The sequence below is a fragment of the Balaenoptera ricei genome, chromosome 16 (genome assembly GCF_028023285.1).
Source record: "Balaenoptera ricei isolate mBalRic1 chromosome 16, mBalRic1.hap2, whole genome shotgun sequence".
Taxonomy (NCBI): domain Eukaryota; kingdom Metazoa; phylum Chordata; class Mammalia; order Artiodactyla; family Balaenopteridae; genus Balaenoptera; species Balaenoptera ricei.
Genome location: NC_082654.1, coordinates 65101598 through 65127086, shown reverse-complemented (window position 1 = coordinate 65127086; position 25489 = coordinate 65101598). Strand labels below are relative to the sequence as shown.

At 36.6% G+C, this 25489-nt stretch overlaps 1 protein-coding gene across 1 annotated transcript; it reads left to right on the top strand.

The window, feature by feature from the left end:
* The first annotated feature begins 205 nt into the window (after positions 1-205).
* On the top strand, positions 206-25489 carry VPS26A (VPS26 retromer complex component A). The gene is made up of 9 exons (XM_059899445.1): positions 206-319; positions 4931-5080; positions 11875-11950; positions 13066-13222; positions 13857-14021; positions 15674-15780; positions 18987-19055; positions 20995-21137; positions 23751-25489. Exons 1-9 carry the CDS (start codon positions 311-313, stop codon positions 23862-23864), a joined length of 990 nt encoding a protein of 329 aa, XP_059755428.1. The 5' UTR covers positions 206-310; the 3' UTR covers positions 23865-25489.

The following is a 25489-nucleotide window of genomic DNA, read 5'->3' as shown; positions in this document are numbered from 1 at the left end:
AGCTGGGGAACCTACGTCCGCCCTGGCCCCACCCACTTGACGCCACTCAGTGGCCCCACCCCCTCCGCCGTGGGGTGGAGCACGAGGCCCCGCCTCCAAACGGCCTCTCCTCGGAGGGCCAGGCTGACCAGTAGGGCGGGGCGAGAGGCCCGGAGGGGGCCAGTGCTGGGCGAAGGGGAGGAAGGGAAGGGAGGGGTCACGTGCGGCGAGCGGCCCGAAGTCACGTGACGAAGACGCTGGGCGGAGGGAGCCGGGGCTGGGAGTTCTCCTGAGGGAAAAGGAGTGAAGTGTGGGGCACGCGGCGGCGGCGATGACAATGGTGAGTACGCGGCGGCCCGCGCGCTCGCTTGCAGCCCTCGCCCCGGAGCGCGCAGCGGGACGGCCAACGGCGGGCCAGATGTCGCGGGAGGGGCTGCGGGGAGCGGCTGGAGGGGGTAGGCGGGCAGGGCGGGGGGCCGGGTTAGGCCTGTTTGGCCGCCGCGGGGTCGGGGACAAGAGGGCTGCGCCGCCCCTTCCCGTCTCGGCGATGCCCGAGCACCTGCGGGTGGCGGCGCGTTCTCCTGGCCATGTCGGAGCCTCTGCCCGCGTTCCTCGATCGGCTGTGGGGGCCCTGGCTGGGTACCCGGACCCCGCCTCTGCGAGGGCCCGCCGCCCCCTCCCCTTCCAAGGTAGCCAGCCCCTCTGCTCCTCCCGGGCAGCCTCGCTTCCTTTCAGGTGGGGTGACCCAAGAGTCCCCCAGTTCCGGACTCGGGGGGACTTGGTCACTATCTTCCAGTGTTGATCAGGAGCTTGATAAACTCCGTGATTTTTTTTTTTTTTTTTTAGCCTGCATACGGTGATATTCTGCGATTTCCTGAACCCAGTTCAGCCTTGATGTTGACACTTGTAGAATGGGAGAGAAAAAGAGAAGGACGTTGGAGGGGAGGACGTTTTTAATGCAAAAGGCAGTAGTTTCTTGCGCGCTGTTTTAAGCGTTGGGTCTCGTTTCCCTCACCAAGCCATTCTGGAAACTTACCGCTTTGGGATGTTGAAATGGCCTAGGGAGCAGAGGAGGAAGGGAAATCTGAGTACTCTCACCACAGTGGGAAGCACCAGCGTGGGCACGATGGCGTTTAGCTTTGTGTGTGTTGGCGATCTTCTCTAGATTTGATCTCATTTGGCTCATTTTATGGTAGTATTCATTTACTCGGTTCACTTAGCAAGCTTATGTTGAGCGCCTACTGTGTGCTCTCCTTAATAGTACCTGCTTTCCCAAAGCTCACCCGGTTCCGTAAACTGCTTGAGACTTTTGGCTTATAGACCAAGCTAGGTTTATTTAAAAAAAAAAAAAGTTACTTTGAATAAATACATTTTAAAGTAAGAAATCGAGTTGTTTTAATTTATAAAAGAAAGTGAGGACAGACATGTTCATTCTTAAACTTGGAACCTTTTTCTCTTTTTTTTTAACAAATAATTACAATACTTAGGTGCTCCCAGGGGTCCTGAGCAAGACTGAAACAGCCCTTACTCTCTTGTAGCTTGTAGTCCAGAGGGAGATAAACATTTATTTGTGTAATTATTTGTTTAACGTGGAAACAAATAATTACAGTTGTGATAAGAAGGAAGTATTGGGGGACCTTGCCTAGTCAGGGAGTTAAAGAAGGCTTCTTTAGTTGAATATAATTTGCAAAGAAAACTTAAAAGGCCCTCCTATCTTTTGCTTACATTTAAAATTATTACTTTTAATGAGCTTTTGAATTATGTTCAAGAGCAATTTTTATTTTCAAGTTACTCTTGAAACAAACACAATTGTAAAGCTTTATAACACTGAAATGGGCACAAGTGTAATAATATATGTATGAAAATTTGCTGTTTCATTGTTCGTGTATGCCCTAAGTGAATAAATTTTGAGAGCCTCTCTTCTGCCTCACCTTGAGTTGCATTTCTTTACAGCCACTGGATGTAGTGAAATTTCTTTAGCGAGGGCTAAAAAGTTTGTATTTTAACATATACACGTGTAATTTTGCTAGATGGTAATGCTCAGTGTTAGGTTTACAAATTATGTGAAAAATCTTAAATTAACCTAAATTCAGTGATATGTAGTTTAGGCTACGATTGGAAAACTGTGAGAACAATTGCTCTAATATTTAAGTAGTCATATATATTGCCCTCTAGTTATTTAAAGGCCGCCTAAGAGTTTGAACCTGTATATTGTCTAGTATTGCTGCTGAAAATCCCCTATTTTGAATGCTCACTTGAAGATATCTTTTCTAAAAGAACTTGGTAGTCTTTCTCTTAAAAGATTTCAAAACTGCCTTCTGTAATTTCAGCAGAAGTATATGTTAATATATCCTAATCCTCTTTACAGCTTTTATTCCTTTTCCTTCTTCTGGTCTTCACCATTCTGACCATTTTTTTTCCTCTTTATATATCAGAAGTATTATAATTTGATTGTGAATAATTTTAAGAAGATTTTAATTTTGTGACTTTTTGTTTGAAATACAGAAGATGCACATCTTGAAATAAAAACTTTATTTATTTGGCCACACCATGCGGCTTGTGGGATCTTAGTTCCCTGACCAGAGATTGAACCCACGCCCTCAGCAGTGACAGCGCAGAGTTCTAATCACTGGACCGCCAGGGAATTCCCTTTTTTTTTTTTTTTTTTTAGAAATAAAAACTCTAGAAGACTTTGGGTAGAGAATCTTTCTTTCAACTCCTTCTAGAAGGAAAACAAGACAAACTTTTTTCTCAGATATTTTTCTCTCTGTTATCTACATGCACAATTTTCTGGAGGCTTTTACTAAGACTAGTTCATTTTTGATGTGTCCTGGTGTAAAAAACTGGATGTTAACCCAGTGCTAAATTCTCATGGCCTCATTAACTTAACCGTGTTAAAGTGCTGTAGTTTATCATTCAACCTTTTGTTTTTCTGCATATGCTACACTAGGCTTTTTTTATTCCTTCTGATCTCTCCCAATCTTAGTGTTTTGATTGTGTTGAAAAGTAAGTCCATTTTTAATTTTTAGTTATGAAATACTTCATGCATACAGAAAATAATAGAGGATAACACATAGTTTTTACATATTTTTAATGCCTAAGACTTATATTTTTACATATAGTGTCAAAATAAAACTTATTGTTTACAATTACTCATTGTTGTTAGTTAATTGTGAAGTTTTATGTGACTTTTAAGTCTGTTTTATACCATTTTAATTAGTGGCAATTTTGATTTTGTTATTTTATTTTTGATTATTTGATCTTTTAATATCAACTTTCAAATCCCAGTTCAGCTGTATGCGTTAAGTATATGTATATGGGAAAAGTTACCATAATATTTCATTTGTAAAACAATTTTTATAGTTTTCAAATCTCATTTTCCTGCAACCAGCTCTAGGAAGTATTAAGGGGGAATAAGAAAATTAAATTTTATTTTCCTGCTTCTATTTTATAACCCGAATTTTGGACTGTCATCTTCTACCCTTTCATAATTGCTCCTCCCACAGCAGCACCCCCCCCCCCGCCACCCCGCTTTGTTGGCTCAGTGCTTTGCACACAGTTGATAAATAGTAACTGATTTTCAGCTGCTATACATTCTCATATTTGTAACTCTTAGGAGAATGTGTACCATTTTGAGCAAGTTTTAAAGTTAAAACTTAGGGTATGAAAGCTAACTAGGAAGGGACAGTGCACATGCCCTATCATTGATGTTTTTCATTCTAAGTTAGTTCAGAATAGTTTTCTAATTAAAACTGTTTGTCATTTATAATATTGCCAGGAAAGATTAAAACATCTTGCCAAAAGGAAAATTTGCTGGTTATGTCTTTGGAGTATGTCATAAGTACTAATCTGGCAATTCTTTGAGTTGATTTCTTGAAATTATAATCCTTTTGTTAATAAAGGATTAATAAAAATAAAGAAGTGGGAATTCCCCGGCGGTCCAGTGGTTAGGACTCCGAGCTTTCACTGCTGAGGGCCCGAGTTCTATAACTAAGATCCCACAAGCTGCGTGGCACTGCCCAAAAACAAAGAAGCAAGCTCAGAATTTAGGAAAACACTATCTCCTTTGATCATAGTATCACCCTATGACCCACATAGCCTTAGCAGGATCATTAGCTTGTTTGCTGTCCTCCTGAGGACAGAACTGAGCCTTAACGCAAGTTCCTTGCTCTAGATTTTGCTACTGCACCAATACTAACTTCCTGCGGGAGGGCTGGTCTTAACCAAACATGCCTAGTTTTAGCTCACTTCTTTTGCGTATTCACAAAATTTACAGAAATTTTATTAGTCTCCTCCATTAGAGCCAGTTTTATTCCAAGGGCTTACACAATGTAACACATGCTGTTCAGACCTATATAGCAGTAGATTTTACCATAAGTAGTACATTGTAATAACTCATGAGTAATTGGGATTGTATGAGTTTCATTATAGCAGTATAATGAAAGAACCTCATAGATGTATTACTCAAGGTAACCTTTCAAATCCAGATGTTAGGATTAATTTTTTAGCCACGCGGCATGCATGCGGAACTTCCCCAACCAGGGTTTGAACCTGTGTCCCCTGTAGTGGAAGCGGGGAGTCTTAACCACTGGACCACTGGGGTAGTCCTTTTAGATCTTTGGTATATGTTAGTATTTGATTATTTATGGTGGTTGCCTGTGGAAATGATTGAAATTATAGCGTGTTTAAATTTGTTTTCTTTTTTGTCTTTTTATTTTATTGTGGTAGAAAACGTAAAACATAAATATATCCTCAGCAAAATTTTAAGCGTACAGTACAGCATTAACTGTATGCATATTGTATGAAATTTTAGTTTTGATGTAGTATTTGATATAAGTTCTTATTTCTTTGTGAATTCATAGATTAACTGTAGGTTATAGGTAATTAAATTTGAATTAAAAAATGTAGTGACTGACAAAACATAATTATGAACATTTTCCTTTTATTTCAGAGTTTTCTTGGAGGATTTTTTGGTCCCATTTGTGAGATCGATGTTGTCCTTAATGATGGGGAAACCAGGAAAATGGCAGAAATGAAAACTGAGGATGGCAAAGTAGAAAAACACTATCTTTTCTATGATGGAGAGTCTGTTTCAGGAAAGGTAAATATTTTGTTTGGAGAATTACCTAGTTGTAGAGTATTAGAATTAGTCATGAAAGTGGCTTGTGCTGTATCTAAATTTGAATGATTTTATTAGAGATGGAAAATTTTTTTCAGAAGGTCAGTTAAATCCTTGATTCAGTAGAATATTTACAGGAAAGATTCTTAAACTGCAAGGGTTATAGGCGCAGAGTCTAAATTAAACTGTGTGCAAAATTTTGTGTGTTTGTGACTATGTGCATCTGTTTAACTTCAGACAGTTTCTACAGTGGGGCTGTGATCCATTCAAAGTTTGTTTCTCCTTTAACATAAAGTTGAGTTGTGGAGATTGGGGATAATTCTCTAGTATACCTTTCTAAAAGTTTCTTTCTCATTCTTTATAGTTTATCTGTCTGTACTACTGTCACTGTGTCTGTTGATCTCATTTCTTGATACTCTGTAGAGGACTTAAGTACATTTGGAATGTGTCCATGCATGGTCAGATACATTTATGATACCTTCTGTGGTTTAACTTTTTCCTCCTTTTCCTTACCAAGTTATGTATAAGATTGTTCTTATACCTTATGGAACATGATTAGTACTCATCAGTTTGTGATACTGAACAATGGTAATATCCTAGATAAAATCAAGTCATAAAACATTTGAAATAATTTTTCTAAATATAAAATATTAAGAGTTTCTCTCCCCTGCTTGTTAAGGTGATACATACACATGGTAGACAGTTTGGGAAATAAAATAATTATCTATATTCCCATCATATGGAAATAATTTACTGTTAAAATTTGAATGTGTTTCCTCCTAGTCTCTCTGCATTAATGTATGTATAATATATTAAGCATACCTTTTCCCTATTATTGGATATTTAAATAGTTTCTACTGTATTTTTCAGACTGCTTGTAGTATATCACCGTATCTTTAGTAATACAGACATGTTTTTAGTAATAAAACTTTAGTACGTAAGTTTTTCTCCAAATTTCTGTAGGATAAGATTACTTCCTTAGAATGAATTCCTGAAAGTGAGTTGCTGGACCAGAAGACATGAATATTTGAAGGGTATCAATACATATTAACCTGGAGAATTTGCATCAAATCACATGTTCACTTAATGCCTTGTTTCACTCAGGGTACTACTGAATATGGTCACTTTTTAATCTTTGCTATTTCTATAGGCAAAAATGATATTATTCTTTGATAGCATTTCTTTGGTTACTAGATAGGTTGAACTTAGGTTTATTAGCTATTTTACTGCATCGTCTATTCTGGTCCTTTGCCAGTTTACTTACTGATGTCTTAGTGTTATATCTGAAATAAATTTTTTGCTTTTCTACTTTACTCTCCCTTTAAAATGATGGGGAGAAAGAGAAGAGGCCTGAAAGAGAGCAGACAAAATCATTAAAAGGATGGAACATGTCAAACGAGGAAAGGAAATAGTGTTTGTTCTGTAAGAAGCTGCCAAACTGTTTTCCAAAGTAGCACTACCATTTTCAGCAATGAATGAGAGTTCCTGTTGTACCCCATTCTAGCTAGCATTTGATGATGTCAGTGTTGTAGATTTTGCCCATTCTAATAGTTTTGTACTGGTATCTCATTGTTTTAATTTGCAGTTCCCTAATAATATGATGTTGAACATCTTTTCATATGTTTATCTTCAAATATGTATCTTTTTTGGTGAGGTGCTTGTTCAGATCTTTTGCCTAATTTTCATTCGGGTTGTTTGTTTTCTTCTTATTGAGTTTTAAGAGTCGGAAACAGCCCTTTTTGGAAAACAGCCCTTTCTCAGATGTGGCTTCTGCAAATATTTTCTCCCAGTTTATGGCTTGTCGTCTTATCTTCTCATTTTCTTGTTACATGTGTAAATTTCCATTTCCCTGAGCGACTGTTCATATATTTATTGGCTATTTGATGTCCTTTGTGAAATGCCTATTCAAGGCTTTGGGGTTTGGTGGGGGTTTTTTTGGCTCATTTTTATACTCAGTTGACTTTTTTTCTTATTGATATGTAGGTTTTTTTTTTTTTTTTTGGTATGTTCTTGATACGTGCTTCTCAATATAGAGTCCTTTGCATATGTATTATAAATATCTTTCTGGCTGGATTTTTCACTATCTTAATGGTGTCTTTGGATGAACAGGAGTTCTTAATTTTAATACTCTACAAATGTTAGTTTTTTTTTTTTTTTAACAATGATGTTCTTTCTTTAAATTTATTTATTTATTTATTTTATTTTTGGCTGTGTTGGATCCTCGCCTCTGTGCGAGGGCTTTCTCCGGTCGCGGTGAGCGGGGGCCAGTCTTCATCGCGGTGCGCAGGCCTCTCACTATTGCGGCCTCTCTTGTTGCGGAGCACAGGCTCCAGACGCGCAGGCTCAGTAGTTGTGGCTCACGGGCCTAGTTGCTCCGCGGCGTGTGGGATCCTCCCAGACCACGGCTCGAACCCGTGTGCCCTGCATTGGCAGGCAGATTCTCAACCACTGCGCCACCAGGGAAGCCCCTGTTAGTGCTTTTTGTATCCTGTTTAAGACATCTTTGTCTACCGTATGGGCATGAAGATGTTCTCCTGTTTTTCCTATAATTTAAAACAATTTTACATTTCACATTTAGATCTTCAGTTTTTTGGAATTGATTTTGTCTTTGTGATACGGGAGTCAAGGCTACTTGTTTGTTTGTTTGTTTTTCCCACGTGGATATCTTATTAACCCAGGATATTTATTGAAAAAGCCATCCTTTCCCCCACTACACTGCAGCATCACCTTTGTCACTAGCCAGAGGTTGTATGAGTCTGTTTCAACATCTCTATTCTGTTCCATTGGTTTATTTGTGACATATACTTTCATTTCTTTTTTTAAAAATAGCTTTATTGAGTTGTAATTCACATAAAATTCACCCTTCTAAAGTGTACAGTTCAGAGGTTTTTACTATATTTGCAGAATTGTGCAACTGTCACCACTATCTAATTCCATAATGTTTTCGTCACCCCAGAAGAAACACCATACCATTAGCAGTAACTCCCTTGGTGCCATAAACTGAATGTTTGTGTCCTTATAAGATTAATGTGTTGAAACCTAATCCCCAGTGTGATGTATTGGGGGGGTGGGGCTGGGGGAGTTTGGGAGATGATTAGGTCATGAGGGCAGAGCCCTCATGAATGGGATTAGTGTCCTCAGAGAAATCCCGTGTGCACCTTCTGACATGTGAGGACATAGTGAAAAGACAGCCGTCTGTGAACCAGAAAGCAAGCTCTCCCCGGACACCAAATCTCCTGGCGCTTTGATCTTGAACTTCACAGCCTCCAGAAGTGTAAGCAATAAATTTATGTTGTTTTTAAGCCACCTAGTCTATGATATTTTGTCACAGCAGCCCGAATGGACTAAGACACCTAGCATCCACTAATCTATAAATGTGCTTTCTTTCTCTATGGATTTGCCAATTCTGGACATTTCATATAAATAGAATCATAAAATATATGACCTTTTGTATTTGGCTTCTTTTACTCAGCATGATGTCTTCAAGGTTTATTCCTTTTTAAAAAAATTTTGGTAAAAAATATATATAATAAAATTTGCCATTTTAACCATTTTTATGTGTATAATTCAGTAGCATTAATCACATTCACAATGTTGTGCGATCATCACCACTATTTTTTTTATATAAATTTATTTTATTTATTTATTTTTGGCTGCATTGGGTCTTCGTTGCTGTGCTCGGGCCTTCTCTAGTGCGGAGGGCAGGGGCTCCTTTTCGATGCAGTGCATGGCCTTCTCATTGCAGCGGCTTCTCCTGTGGCAGAGCACAGGCTCTAGGGCGCACGGGCTTCAGTAGTTGTAGCACGTGGACTCAGTAGTTGTGGCTCCTGGACTCTAGAGCGCAGGCTCAGTAGTTGTGGCGCACGGGCTTAGTTGCTCCGCGGCATGTGGGATCTTCCTGGACCAGGGCTCAAACCCGTGTCCCCTGCATTGGCAGGCGCAGTCTCAACCACTGTGCCACCAGGGAAGCCCCCATCACCACTATTTTAAAAATTTGTTCATCACCCCAAACAGAAACTTTGTACCCATCAAGCAATAACTACTCTTTTCCCTTTTCTCCCAGTCCATGGATACCTCTAGCCTACTTTTTTTTTTTTAGTAAGTTTATTTATTTATTTATTTTTGGCTGCGTTGGGTCTTCGTTGCTGCTCGCAGGCTTTCTGTTTGCGGCGAGGGGGGGCTACTCTTTGTTGCGGTGCGTGGGCTTCTCATTGTGGTGGCTTCTCCTGTTGTGGCGCATGGGCTCTAGGCACATGGGCTTCAGTAGTTGTGGCATGCAGACTCAGTAGTTGTGGCTCACAGGCTCTAGAGCTCAGGCTCAGTAGTTGTGGCACACGGGGTTGCTCTGCGGCATGTGGGATCTTCCTGGACCAGGGCTTAAACCCGTGTCTCCTGCATTGGGAGGCGGATTCTTAACCACTGCTCCACCAGGGAAGTAAGTCTCTCTAGTCTACTTTTTTTCCTATAAATTTGCCTGTTCTGGGCCTGTTCTATTTCATATAAGTGGTCATATAAGATTTGTCTTTTTGTGTCTGCCTCATTTCATGTAGCATAATGTTTTCAAGGTTCATTCATGTTGTAGCATGTATCAAAACACCATTCTTTTCTATAGCGGAATAATATTTCAGTATATATCTGTGTAGTATATGGATGTACCACACTTCTTCATCCATTCATCAGTTGAGGACATTTCAGTTGAGGATATTTGGGTTCCTATTTGTTGACTGTTAGGAATATTGCTGTACATTTGTGTGTTAAGTTTTTGTGTGACTGTGTTTTCATTTCTCTGGGGTGTATACTTAGGAATGGAATTGCTGGGTCATACGTTAACTCTATATTTAACTTTTAAGGGAACTGCCAGGCTTTTCCGATGCAGCTGCACCATTTTATATTCTCTCCAGCAATGTATGCAGGTTCCAGTTTCTTCACATTCTTGGCAATACTTATTATTGTCTGTATTTTTTATTGCCATCTTAGTGGGTGAGAAGTGGTCATAATGGTTTTGATTTTCATTTCCCCTAATGATGAATAATATTGACATCTTTTCATGTGCTTATGGCTATTTGTATAACTTCTTTGGAGAAAAGTCTGTACCTATCCTTTGACCATTTTTAATTGGGTTGTTTGTCTTTTGACTGTTGAGTTGTAAGAGTTCTTTATATACTCTAGATACAAGTCTTTTGTCAGTTATGTTTTGCAAATATTTTCTCTATTTCTGTGAGTTGTCTTTTCACTTTCTTGGTGGTGTCTTGAAGTACTAAAATTTTCTGTTTGATGATGTCCAGTTTATCTTTTTTAAAATTTCATTTCTCATGCTTTTGGTGTCATCTGAGAAACAGTTGCCTATCCAAGATAATGAAGATTTACACCTATGTTTTCTTCTAAGAGTTTTGTAACTGTAGCTCTTACATTTAGGTCTTTTATCCATTTTGAGTTAATATTTGTATATGGTGCGAGGTAGGGATCCAATTTCATTCTTTTGTATGTTGAGATTGAGTTGTTCCAGCACTATTTGTTGAAAAGAATATTCTTTCCCCATTGAATTGTCTTGGGACTCCTGAAGCATATACTTTTTTAAGTTAAATTTAATTGCCGTCTGTCAAAAAAAGCTACAGAGAAGGAAACAAAATTACCCATAAGCATACATTCCAGAAGTAACTCCTGTTAAGAGTTTTTTCTGTAGTTTAAAAAATATAATTGGCATTATACTTGTATACAGTTTGACCATGCTTCCTTCATGTGACATACCATGCACATCTTCCCACATCATTAAATATTCTTTGACCTTATTATTTTTATACTTTAATTATACTCCATCATATGATATACTACAATTTGTTTAATTATTTACTTGTTTTTCTGAGATATTAATTTGGAAGGCAAGTAACTAACTCATCCTGGTCACAGATATGGAAGATATAGAAACATGAATATTTTAATTATGTAGTTTACAAACAGAAGTAACTGAACTTTAGTTTTATTGGTCCTTAATTTCTGTTGTGTTTTGAAAACACTATTTGGAAGAAAAGCTTTTAAGAGTCATGCTACCAATATTTTTTATAGTAAAGAATAAACCCGGAAGTATGCTTTTTGGTATGTTAGCTAATCCTTAAATGTTTCAAATTTTGTTTTTAATATGTATGTACTTTATAGATATTTTGTCAAATTAAAATGTATAAAATTAAGGTTTCCATTTGGCACATATGAATTTAGGGATTTTAGATTATATATTTAATTTGAAAAGTACGTAAGATAATCATACTCAAAATTTAAATCTTTAGACATTCTGTTTTTAGGATGAGTATCAGACTCAGGGCAATAAGCATTGCTTTTAAGATAGGAATTATAACAATATATTGTTGGTTATAAAAGGCTGAAAGTGATCTTTAAGATCAGTTCTTAGAATTAGTAATAACCTTACATTAAAATGCTGTTGTAGAATTTTTTACCTGTTTGACCTGAAAACATATTTGAATAGTTGAAAGTTTTCCCTTTTATTGAGTCTTTATAGTTTTCCAGCTCTAAAGAAGGATTCCTTACTAACAAAGAAGATGCTTTAAGTGTACGTATAAGTAATAGGTTCATACTGATTGTATATGAGTAGGTTTTACTTTCTCTGGCGCTATAAGGTCTAGGTAGGATCTAGGTATGTGGTGGTGTCTCAGACTTAAGAACTGAATACCTGAAATATTTATATATTGTATTCATCTGGAAGCAATCTGCTAGTAGGCCCACAAAGGATTGTTAACGTCTCTTACAATTTCATGTTTTGGCAGGTAAACATAGCCTTTAAGCAATCTGGAAAGAGGCTAGAGCACCAAGGAATTAGAATTGAATTTGTAGGTCAAATTGGTGAGTTTTAAAATAGTATTACCTTTTTTTCTTTGATAACTGAGTTTGAAGAGAGTTTGATTTGGCACTTAGCTTTATGGAAAGAAGGAATTGATTTTGCGTAATAAAAGAGGATTTATTTTATAAACATTAAATCATGTTTCTTTTAATTGTATTAAATGATATTTGACTAATCCTGCCTTTATTTGTGATTAAACTTAATTACTAAAAGTGAAAGGAGTTATGTAAGCTACCAGCCTTGAAAAATAATTCAAGTAAATTAGTTTACTCACTGAAATTTCCATCTGCCTACATTTTTCACTAGCTTTATTCACAATTAGCAGTGTCACCTTCATCCTTCACTTTCTAATTACCCATGCCATTTGTCTTCCTAACTTAGTGTGTACCTGTAGCCAGACTCACTTGTCAATAGAAAATTCCATGTGAAAAGGAAAAGTGTAATTTCTTTTTGACTTAGATCAACCTTGTGTATGTTTCCATATGTGTATTTCAGAGACATTCTTGATTTAGTAGGAGTTAAACTGTATAAATCTTTTGGTACTGCAGATTCGGAAAAGAGAAAAGAAAATAGGTCCTAGCTTTCTAAGTTTTACTGTACATTTTTAAAGTATCAAAATTGGAATGGGTGGATATTTATTTACATGTCTATTTTGGATGAGATTATATTTAAGGGGCAAATTATAGTAATTAACTGATAGTTGATTTTAGTCTTTTGCGTATTATAGTTTTATCAAGGTAATATATTTGCCTAACTAAAGCAAAACAACAAGACAATACATTTTTTGCCTAGAAGGGAGGAAGTTCAAATAATTGCTGGAAATATGTCTGTTAAAACAGCTTCATACTGGGCAAACCCTAACTGCATTAAAGGAATGAATTCATTTTTTTATAATAGAAATTTTCATTTTGCTATGCTGCTTGAATTTTTTTATGCCTAAGTAGAGCATAATAGGGAGAAGGATAATGGAATTCAGATCATAGCTCTAGTATTTAAAGTGGAGGCAAATCCAACTAATTCTTTCTGTAAAAATTATTTGCTTTGGAAGTAAAAGTTTGGGTTTTAATGAGATGGGTATTAAATATAATTGGTCTTTTTGCTTTTTAAAATTTCTTAGAACTTTTCAATGACAAGAGTAATACTCACGAATTTGTAAACCTAGTGAAAGAACTAGCCTTGCCTGGAGAACTGACTCAGAGCAGAAGTTATGACTTTGAATTTATGCAAGTTGAAAAGCCATATGAATCTTACATCGGTGCCAATGTCCGTTTAAGGTATGAACGTGTATCAGAAACTGTAGACAGAATCAAAACCAGAAAGTAATGACTACTATTGAATGTCTTATTAGAACTTCTAATTATAATTTTTGGACTGGAAGACTTAAGATTTTTAAAATTCTGTCAAATATTTTGTTTTTTTCTGGCTAATGCTCATCTGATGTAGTAGGAGCCTTCTGTAGTTTTAGAGAATCCTATTATGAGAAGTTTTAGTCATACACTTCCCTGTATGAATCGTTCTTAGGTACTTCATTTGTCCTGTAAATGGAATTACTCTCTAAATCCGTTAGTTTCCCAATGAATCTCATTTAGTGTATGGTTAAGAAGTGATCTAGAAAAAAAGAAAAAACAAAAAGCAGTGATCTAGAGAGATGTCCTCAAGTAGGCTTGATGATGGTACTTCAAATTGATCTAAAAAGTATGTACACTATTCTTAAAATTGAACTTTGTATTTTTTCCATGGTGGGGGCATTTATTTAAAAATTAAAACTTCTTCATGAAGTAAATGGAGTAAATTGATCCCTAAGGAGTTCCAGCAAGGAGAAAGCAGAGTTGCAGTTAATGTTTGCTTATTTAAAACACTGAGATATATCACAGGAGATTTAACTTGTCCTCTCCATTAATTTTGTAGGTATTTCCTTAAAGTGACGATAGTAAGAAGACTGACAGACTTGGTAAAAGAATATGATCTTATTGTTCACCAGCTTGCTACCTATCCTGATGTCAACAATTCTATTAAGATGGAAGTGGGCATTGAAGATTGTCTACACATAGAATTTGAATATAATAAATCAAAGTAAGTACCTTTCACAAACAGATAATATAAATGTTCAGGGAAAATTAAGAAATAAACCTTTTATGTCTTTGTAAATTGGTCAAGGTAAGGATAGAATCAACATTAATCTGATGTTAACAGACCAACAGAATCTCTGAGCTGAAAGAAACTTTAGGAATTTGGTTTTGTTTCTGACTCAGTTGCAGATGTCTTTCTTATTCTATTCCTGGTAATCGGCCGTTTTTTATAGAGGATCTCACCATCTCAGAAGGCATCTAATCCTATATGTCTCAAAAAACTTATCTTTTTGTCTTGAGATCATTTTAGCTGGTCATCTCTTTAAAAGTAAGCAAAAACGCTCTTTTTCTGACTACATGAGCAATACATTTTTATTATTAAAACAATTGACAATGTAGAAAAGTCAAAGGAAGTAAAAATACCACATATTTTCACCATTACTACTTAACCACTATTAAATCCTCTTGTATATCTTTCCATGGGAGGGGGTATATATGTTTATATATGTTGTGCATTTTCAGAAATGGGCTCTTATTTTATTTATTAATGCCTTTTAAAGCTTTATTATGGAAAATTTCAAACATATACCAACATATATATCTAAAAATATTAATAATTTCTTAACCTCATCACATATCTAGTCTGTGTTCACTTTTCCCTAATTTACTCATAAATGTTTTTTCCCCATATGGTTTGTTCAAATCAGTATCCAAACAAGACTTGCTCAAATCCAGTGGATCCAAACACACTACATTTGGTTTTTTTATTCTTAAATCTCTTTTAATTTATAGGTTTTCTCTTTTATTTATTTATTTTTCATTAAAGTTTATTTGTTGAAGAAATGGATGTTCATTCTTTTATCCCCTTCCTGTGCACTCTTCTGTTACATTATTTTTATTACTTGCTATGTCCCAGTTTATATCACTGAAATTGTGATACACACACATTCAGGGTCTTAAATTATATTGTTGATAAAATTATTAAATGTTTAGGACCTAAAACTTGTCACTGGAAGCCTCCCTTCAGACTAACATAATTGCATTAATCAACTCTTGGGATATTATTTTGAGATCCAAACCTGGGAGAAGTTTAAAAAAAAAAAAAAAGCCCTCTGGGAATTACAGGAATTCCTAGGTTTGCTACCATATTATTTCAAGGTCCCTGGGAAAAGTCTTTGATTAGTAGGTAGCAACAAACTCAATTTATGGAGTCTCTCTTTGTGGCCAGGTGATTTGTTAGCTGCGCTATTCTAGCACTTGGAGTAATACTGACACTAAACCCATGTGTAGAGTTTTTAATGTTCAAAACATCTTCATACACCAAATAAAAATTTTCAGACATAAAAATCTTAATTTTCCATGCTTACGTTCTTTGGAAACTAAGTTAACCTCTACGTAGGGACCAACAATTAATCAGGCTAATTCTTCCCTCTGAGGTGCATCGATGGTCAAGTAAAGTTTGCTTCCTTATTTTTATAGTAAAATGATGAGTACTTTTTTGAAAAAAGAACATTAAACACATGAATAGTCAGAATGGTATTCTTAAATAGTAATTATCCTACAGATATCTAATAAAGCCTTTCAGGACATATTTCACTCTTTTTGTTTGTTTTGTAAACTGATATTTAGTAAGTGACAAATACTCTTTCCCCAAAGGTATCATTTAAAGGATGTGATTGTTGGAAAAATTTACTTCTTATTAGTAAGAATAAAAATCCAACATATGGAGTTACAACTGATTAAAAAAGAGATCACGGGAATTGGTAAGTTGAAGAGTATTTGAACTGAAATTCATTTTAGTTGAAATTTTGAAACCTTAAAATATTGTTTAAACTTAAAATAAATATCCACCTTGGATACTAACTTTGATACTTAATATTGCTGGCAGTGAGTTACTCATTTATGTTTTTAAAAAAATTAATTTTTGAATAGATAATAAATTCACATGGTTCAAAAATAAAGTGTGAATGATTATACAGTAAAGAGTGTCCTATTTATGTACTCCAGCTACTCATAGGTGATATGTTTATAAGTTTTAAAATCCTTCAAGTATTTATCTATATACGTGCAAGTGCCTCTATATTACACCCCCCCCCTTTTTTTTTAGTTAAGTGGTTATATACAATACATACTTTAGAGTTCCTTACATATCAATGTGTGGGAACACTTCCTCATCTTTCTTACAGTATTCCATTCAATGAGTGTACTAGCTATTGGTGGACATACAGGTTGTTTCTAGTCTTTTGCTATTATAAACAATGCTTTAGTTAATATCATTTCACATATGTGTTGGTTTGTGTGCAAGATAAAATCTTAGAAGTGGAATTGCTGTTTCCAAGGGTATATTCATTTGTAATTTCGATTCATATTATCAGTTTGTCCTCTTTATGGACTGTACCAGTTTGCATTACTACCAGCAATGGATGTAGGAGGGTGCCTCTTTCTCCTTGTATTCTCATAAGCATGATGTTATAAAACTTTTAGCTGATCTCATGGGTAGGGGGAAAAGTTTAATTCATTTTTCTCATCTGAGTGAGGGTGAGCATCTTTTCATGTGTATAAAAGCCATTTGTATTTGTTTTCTGTAAACCACCTATCCATATCCTTTGCCCCATCTCTATTGGATTATTAGTCTTTTCCTTTTGATGTGTAGAAACTCTTTATATATTAGGAAAATCAATCCGTTTTTCTTCTTTTTTTTTTTATTTTCTTTTTTGGCTGCATTGGGTCTTCGCTGCTGCGTGCAGGCTTTCTCTAGTTGCGGCGAGTGGGGGCTACTCTTCGTTGTGGTACATAGGCTTTTCATTGCGGTGGCTTCTCTTGTTGCGGAGCATGGGCTCTAGGCGTGTGGGCTTCAGTAGTTGCAGCATGTGGGCTCAGTAGTTGTGGCTCGCGGGCTGTAGAGCACAGGCTCAGTAGTTGTGGTGCACGGGCTTAGTTGTTCCATGGCATGTGGGATCTTCCTGGACCAGGGATCGAACCCATGTCCTCTGCATTGACAGGCGGATTCTCAACCACTGCGCCACCAGGGAAGTCCCTCTCTTTCTGTATTAAAAGCAGCAAAATTTCCCCAGTTTGTCTTGCTTATGGTGGTTTTTGCCATCTAGAAGTTCTTGATGTTTATATAAGTCAGATTTATCAGTTTTTACTCTTATGGATTCTGGGTTTTATACCACAGTTAGAAAGCCCTTTTTTACACTGAGGTTCTAAAAATAATTTTCTGTGCTTGATTCTACTAAAGTAATATATTATAGTTTAGGAATTTTGTTTAAACTTTTAATTCATTTGGAATTTGTCCTGATGTAAGAGATCAACTATGGATCCAACTTTACTTTTCTCCAGATAGCTGACCAGTTGCCCCCAAATCTTCTATTGGTTCATAACTGCTTTTTAATTTTAATTATTATTACTTTTTTGGCCACGCCATGTGGCTTGTGGGATCTTAGTTATCTGACCAGGGATCAAACCTGTGCCCCCTGCAGCGGAAGTGTGAAGTCCTAACCACTGGACAGTCAGGGAATTCCCTGATTTTAATTAATATTTAGATTTAGTTTGTTCCCTTTAACTTTGCTGGTTTTCTGCTAAAAAGAATTTTAGGCAACACTTTTTAAGAATTTATAATTGGTAGTCATGATTTTAAATATTTGTAATTTCTTAATCTCCATTTTTCACCTGCTAATAAAAGTTAAAGTGATTAGGGACTTGCCTGGTGGCGCAGTAGTTAAGAATCAGCCTGCAAATGCTCAGACGTGGGTTCGAGCCCTGGTCCTGGAAGATTCCACATGCCGCAGAGCAACTAAGTCTGTGTGCCACGACTACTGAGCCGGCGTGCCACAACTACTGAAGCCTGCGCACCTAGAGCCCGCACTCCGCAACAAGAGAAGCCACAGCAATGAGAAGCCCGTGCACCTCAATGAAGAGTAGCCCCCGCTTGCCGCAACTAGAGAAGGCCCGTGCACAGCAACGAAGCCCCAAGGCAGCCAAAAATAAAATTAATTAATTTTTTAAAAAACCTGAAAACTGTCTGTGGTTTAGAGAATAAAAAGACAAGCCACAGACTGGGAAAAAAATATTTAAAAAAAAAAGTTAAAGTGATTTAAAGATATTAAAACCAAACTTCAGGTTCCCATTTGTTGTTTAAAAAGAAATTGTTTATTTAAACATTTTTTTCTAGTTATAAAAATTATGTTCGGTTCTGGAAAATTTTAAATAAAAAATAATTTGTACTCATAATCCAGAACCGACCTTAGCCTTTGCATATTATATATTTTACAACATTGGGATCAGTACTATATGTTTTAGTGTTCCTTTTAAACTTATATCATTGACTGTTTAAAAGAACTGTATGTCAGGTATTCACTTTGATGTTTTGTCTATGTTAAAGTTAACATGAGAAAACATTTTGGGTGTTGCAGAGAAAACTAGCATGTCAGTGCACTGCTATGCATTGCTAGTTTCTATTTTAGCAGATATTAGAAATGATAGAAGGCAGTCTGTGAAGATTATTTCTGAACTGTATACATACAGTTGACCCTTGAATAACATGAGGTTTGAAATGCATGGGTCCACTTATAGCGGATTTTTTTCAGTAGTAAATATTACACTACTACATCATCTGCAGTTGGTTGAATCCACAGATAGGGAGGAACCGTGGATAGGGAGGAGTGGAGGATACAGAGAACGGACTATAAATTATACACAGGTTTTCCTGTGTGTACGGTCAGGCGCCCCAGCCCCTGCAGTTTTTCAACAGTCTATTGAATTACCTTTGGGAGGAAGGGAGTGAGACCTTCAGTTGGGTGGTAAGTAAGTGTAGATCAAGAAATAGAAAAGAATGATCAACATTTTCACAAAAGGGGAAAGTAAATTAGTACTAAAATAATGTAGTCAGAAAATAGGAAGAAGGTATAAGTCTGGAAATCATATTCTAGCAGTATTTAAATTAATATCATTTACATTATTGCACTAGGACCCAGCACCACAACAGAAACGGAAACAATCGCTAAATATGAAATAATGGATGGTGCACCAGTAAAAGGTAATAAACTTTTCATTTACTTTTAAGTTACAGGTAGTGCAGATAGCAGTGTTCATGGCAGATTAGTTTGAAAGTATTTATTCAGTGTGAATATATCTGTGAATTCTTAAAATGATTCTTAAAATGATTTTTAAGATCATCTTTGTATAAATGCTGAGAAGACTATAGTAGTACTTTCTAGTTTGAAATAAGGTTTAATTTTTTACTCAGTTTAAATTTAGAATTTAGAAGAGACATTTATGGATATCTCTTCCCTAGTTCTGAATTTATAATATTTTAATTATCTTTTGTTACAGTAGTTTCTCTCTGTACATCTTTTTTACTCATGCTGAACATAAGGTGCAGTATAATTGAGTATTCATTTCTGTGGGATTTTGGAGTTCTTATATAGCCCTCAAGAAAATAAGCAGTTCTCCTACTAGATAATTTTCAGCATCTAAGATAATGAAGCCAGTATTTATCATTTTAAATTTATGTCTTTGGCTTTTTCTTACTCTGTTAGTAATTACTTCAAAGAGTAGTTACCATTTACTGAGTACCAACTATAGATGAGGCATTGTATTCTCAGGCGCTGTCAAGTTCCCTACCACCCTTTGAGTTAGGTAGTGGTAGCCCTTATTTTATACATGAAACTGAGATTGTAGAGGTTAAAAACTTGTTAAAGGTGATATACTGTAGGGGAGGCAGAACTTTCCCTCTACCCATCTTAGATTTTCAGCTGGAATTCTTTAACAAAAAGATTAATAAGAGAAAAACAGTTGATAAATGCATGTACACATCACCCAGGAGAAACCTCAACAAAAAAGTAACTCAAAGCTGTGACTTAGAATTTTAGCTTATATAGCATCTTGAAAAGAACAATAAATTTGGAGAGAAATGACTGGGCAAAGGAGAGCAGTTTAGGCTTCCCAGGGCGGCAAACTACGGGCAGGTAAATATGTGGGAGAAAACCAATGGAGTAGGCTTGTTTGCAGATTCCTCTGGTGCCATCCCTGGGCTGAAAAGCGGCTGTCTCCAGTAAAAGGAGAATTTATATCCTGCCTTTAGGCAGAACAGGGGATTCTTTTCTGCTTTTGCTGCTGCTTAATTGCCTTCAGCTCAAAATAATCTGTATGTCAAAGAGGAATATTTTTCGGTGATATATTCTGGTTTCCTTCGATAGCTAATCATTGCACAGTTGGAGTTTGAGTCCAGGGGTTTCTGACTCCAGGACTCTTGTGTGTGTACTCTTATGTTATGCAACATAACTTTGTAAAATTCCAGCAGCCACAAATTTTTATGTAAAGTGATGGGTTGTACATCTCTAAGGAAATAGATATACATAAGAAAAGTATTACATAAAAAGGATTCAAAGCAGAATATGCAAATACTCATTCTTAGAGAAGCCATGAGAATCTGAATAGCAATCTTTTTGGTAATGAAGGAATGTCATCATTCTGAACATGTTTGTTGCTTTGGGTGAATTAGTAATAAGTATTCAATAATTTATACACATGATTAGAAATTATGGTACAGATGAAACAGATGGTTAAGTGACTTGGCTGGAGTTGGGATTCAAATCCAGGCATTTTGGCTCTAGAGCAGTGGTTCTCATCTAGGGGCAATTTTGGTCCCCCCTCCCTGGGGACATTTGGCAATGCCTGGAGACATTTTTGGTTATCATTTGGGGACTGCTACTGGCATCTTGTGGGTAGAGGCCAGGAATGCTGCTGAACTTCATACAGTGCATAGGACCTTATCCACGGCAAAGAATTATTGGGCCTCAAATGTCAATAGTGTCAAGGCTGAGAAACCCTTGTCGAAAGCTTTTGTTATGCTGTTGCCTTGTGAGGAACTGAAGCATTAACGTCTTCTCTATGATGCTTAGTTTTAGGTGTTATGTAACTATTGATATATTTAATCATCCTTTAGAATTAAATGGAAATTGCTTTTCTTTCAGGTGAATCAATTCCAATAAGATTGTTTTTAGCAGGCTATGACCCAACTCCAACAATGAGAGATGTGAACAAAAAATTTTCAGTAAGGTACTTTTTGAATCTAGTCCTTGTTGATGAGGAAGACAGGAGGTACTTCAAGCAGCAGGTATGGTGCCACCCAGATGTTATTTTGTTCTTTGTCAATTCTAAAAACACCTGGAAAGCAGCCACTTTTCTAAGCTTTATTGTACTGAGCAAGTAGGGGTTTCTAAGTAAGTGAAAACACTGACAGTATGATATAGAAGTAAGCATGAATGGAACTATGTTGTAATCCATCTCTTCCCGGTCAGTCTGCAGGACTCCAGAATGGGCTATAATTTGGCAGGGTTTTTTTTTTTTTTTTTTTTAATTTAATTTAATTTTGCGGCATGAGGCATCTTAGTTCCCCTGCCAAGGATCGAACCCGCGGCCCCTGCAGTGGAAGTGAGGAGTCTTAACCACTGGACTGCCAGGGACGTCCCTGGCAGGGCTTTTATTGAAACCTTTGTTTTTTATAAAAACAATACCTGCTATTTGTTAAAAAAAAAAAAAATCAGGCAATAAAAAACAGAATGAAGTAAAAGGTCAACAAAAATTCTGTCACCATTGTGATTAGTTTTCTAGACAAATCTGTATATGTGCTTTTAGATCATTATTATGCATATTGTTCTTTTTTTTTAAATTTTTATTTATTTATTTATTTATGGCTGTGTTGGGTCTTCGTTTCTGTGCGAGGGCTTTCTCTAGTTGTGGCAAGCGGGGGCCACTCTTCATCGCGGTGTGTGGGCCTCTCACTATCGCGGCCTACAGGCTCCAGACACGCAGGCTCAGTAATTGTGGCTCACGGACCCAGGTGCTCCGCGGCATGTGGGATCTTCCCAGACCAGGGCTCGAACCCATGTCCCCTGCATTGGCAGGCAGATTCTCAACCACTGTGCCACCAGGGAAGCCCGCATATTGTTCTTTAATTTGTTTTTTCAGTCAATAGTGTCTTGAACAGCTTTCCTTTAGCAACAAATAAAGATTTCCTTTATCACTTTTAATGACTGCATCAACTTGATGGATTTGGGGGTTTCCATTTTTCCATAATTAAACAATCCTCTTATAAATGTCTTTGAGATGACCCAAATCTAATACTTTTTTAAAAAATTTATGGCTGCGTTGGGTCTTCGTTGCTGTGTGGTGGGCTTTCTCTAGTTGTGGTGAGCGGGGGCTACTCTTCATTGCAGTGCGCGGGCTTCTCATTGCAGTGGCTTCTCTTGTTGCAGAGCACGGGCTCTTGGCGCGTTGGCTCCAGTAGTTGTGGCTCACGGGCTCTAGAGCGCAGGCTCAGTAGTTGTGGCGCACGGGCTTAGTTGCTCCGCGGCATGTGGGATCTTCCTGGACCAGGGATCGAACCCATGTCCCCTGCATTGGCAGGTGTATTCTTAACCACTGTGCCACCAGGGAAGTCCCTAATACTTTTAAAATGTAAGATGTTTATCATAAAACTTGTTCTCATTTGAAAATCAAAAGCCTTTGGTGAATTTTGAATAAAAGATTGTGATTAGAATGGTCTTCTGTATTCTGAATCAGATTAATAAATATTTGAATGTCAGTTGAGTGTTCAAAACTAAATTAGAAATTATTCTGGAAAAAAAAAAGAAATTATTCTGTGTTGAGTACTGTGACGAATACAAAAGCTACCTTTTTAAACATGGTTTGTCCTCAAGGTCCTCACATTGCCGATATGTGGAAAGAGAGATTGTATAATTAACAGAAAACTTAAGTAATAGTTTGACAGTAATTTGGAAGAGAGAAAAGTTACTCTGCTAATGCTGCCATAATGCTATATAATTAAACATAGGTGATTTATAATTTCAAATTAGATTATATGAAATTTACAATTTCCAAATCAGTTACATATTGTGGCCCTATTGAGTAAGTATATGCTTCCCACGGGCATTCATTTGGATGTTTAAATTCTGCTATGTTGGTTAAAAAACAGCCTGCCATGACTTTATGAAGCAAGTAATTTTAAGAATTTAGAAGAGAAGAGATCTCAGGATGTATTGGTTAGGGTAAGACTTAGATAGGCAGAGGAATAGGGATTTGAAGAATATAAAGGGGAAGATGGAGGGAAAGTTTAATTTGAAGTGCGTTAGAGGCAGAGAGTAACCCAGTTTGGCTGGTGGGGTACTGGGGTCTAGGTGGGGAAGAGAGTGATGTTGATAAATTGGATAAAGGTTATGGAGGGCTTGAATGCCGGGTTGGAGATTTATCCTGGAGGAACTGAGAACTACTGAAGAGTCATCCAAGCAATGTTTTAGACTAATCTGGAAGTGATAGGAAGGATAGCTTAGAAAGGGGTATCAGGCAAGGGAGGGAGAGCCATCTACCAGGAAGCTATTTTAGTATCTCAGGTTGAAGTGACAAGGGCTTGAATTTGGATAAGGGCAGTGGAACAACAAACAAAAGATAGATTTTAGGAATTCTTTAAAGCAGTAATAGCTAGAACTTTGTGCCAGATTGGATTCATGGTGGTGGCATGCATGGGTGTTGGTGGGGGGGAGCAGAGTTGGCAGAAGGGGAGGCCCAAGATTAGAATTGGAAGAAAGTGAGTCAATAAGGAAAGAGGAGGGCTTTTGTAGGGAAGAAGTTAGTTTTGTTATGGTTAAAATTGAAGTGGCATTATTTCCATGGTGAAAATATAAGGAATAATATGAGGACATTAATTTGTTGTCTTGCATTTGTCTTCTAGGAGATAATTTTGTGGAGAAAAGCTCCTGAAAAACTGAGGAAACAGAGAACAAACTTTCACCAGCGATTTGAATCGCCAGAATCACAGGCATCTGCTGAGCAGCCTGAAATGTGAACTGAATAGGAGAAAAAAAAGAAAAAAACTCCTATATCTGTTGAGATTTAAGTTCGGCAGGTTAAAGATGGTTGCAGCGTGTAGGGCGGGGAAAAGGCCAAAACTCCATTTATGATAGTCTTCCTTTATCTTACAGTGCTGAGTTTATTTTATGACATAACTAAATGTTCTTCATGTATATACATTTAAAAAAATGCTTTCTTTGAAACACTGGAACTTTCTTAAACTGCCGTGTTGTTTTTTTTTTTAACCACACACTTTCATTTAATGATAAGCACTCAGCTGTACATCAGCATAAACATTAAAGATTTTCATGTGAGTAGGTTGGTATTTGTAATTTTGCTTTCTTTCTGCATAATGTTGATTACAAATTCTTTTATTCTCCTTTTTCATGCTAATGATTACCTCTTATTCTCTACATGCAAAAAATTAAACATTTTGTGTTCAAATAAAATTAGAAAAACCTGAGTGGCCCTTAATCCTGCAAAGATTTAAAACGTGGCATCTCAATATTTTTGAAAACTACATTTTTGTTTTTCCATACATGTTTGAGAAATGCATACGAGTGTTTCGCTGTAGGTGCCTCTGAGTCTACCATTTCATGGCTTCCTGAATTTTGTTCTCTTTGAAGTCTTCTGTGGTGTGAATATTAAATTTTTTTCCATAAGAGATTATGTGGCATGTCATTGCAGCTTTTTTTGGGGGGGGGGTACCATATTAAGTAACCATTTTGCTACTACTGTCAGATAGGTACCACGGTATGTTTTCTGCAATGTGGAGTTGACTCTATGTTGGCATTTTAGTTTGTTAAAACTATATAATTTTTCCATAAATATTTTGAAAAAAATTTTTTTTGATTTAAGGAATCTTTTTAGCACATATATGCAAATATAATTTTCTTGCAAATATTCTCTTCCCTTTTCAGGGGAAAATTTGAGGATGGGAGACTCAGGAGAACTGGTGAAGTATGTAGTTACCCAGATCTGGACAATTTCATGTTTGTTAAATTGGAAACTTGACTAGTTCAAACTCAAATTTAAACTAATTCATCCACTCTGTTTAAATTTTTTTAATATTAAATTCAAGTATTATTCAAAGCCTCTAAAAAAGAAGGTGCAGTCATCTGTTTTTATGCTATGCATGGGGTCTGATCGCAAATACACTAAATGTGGGGTGTAGGAACTAAAATGAAGCCTGTTGTGTGAAACTACTTTCACTTATGGTTCATTGGTTTTTGTACCAATATTTTTTTATACACTTCAGTGCAAGTCTTGTCAGTTAACCTTACTTTATGGGTAAGCTAAGTAACCCAAATTACATTTCTTTAAGCCTGTTTTACTACTATGGCACTTTGAAAAATGGTCAGTAACCAACTTCTTAACTGGCAAAAGGTTCCAGGTACCATGTGCTGGAGCATCTATTTTAAATGTGGATATCTGTGAATGGTAATGTTTTCCTTCATGTAAGTGCCTGTTCAGAGTTTCAAAATTTTAAAATGCCAAATATTTTCATGGTCACTTGCATGTAGTAATCTGGAAAATATTCAAAGAAAAATTGAAAAACAATTGTATTTAACCAGCCTCAAATTGTGCAACCATGATGTATAATAAAGAATTTGAAACAGA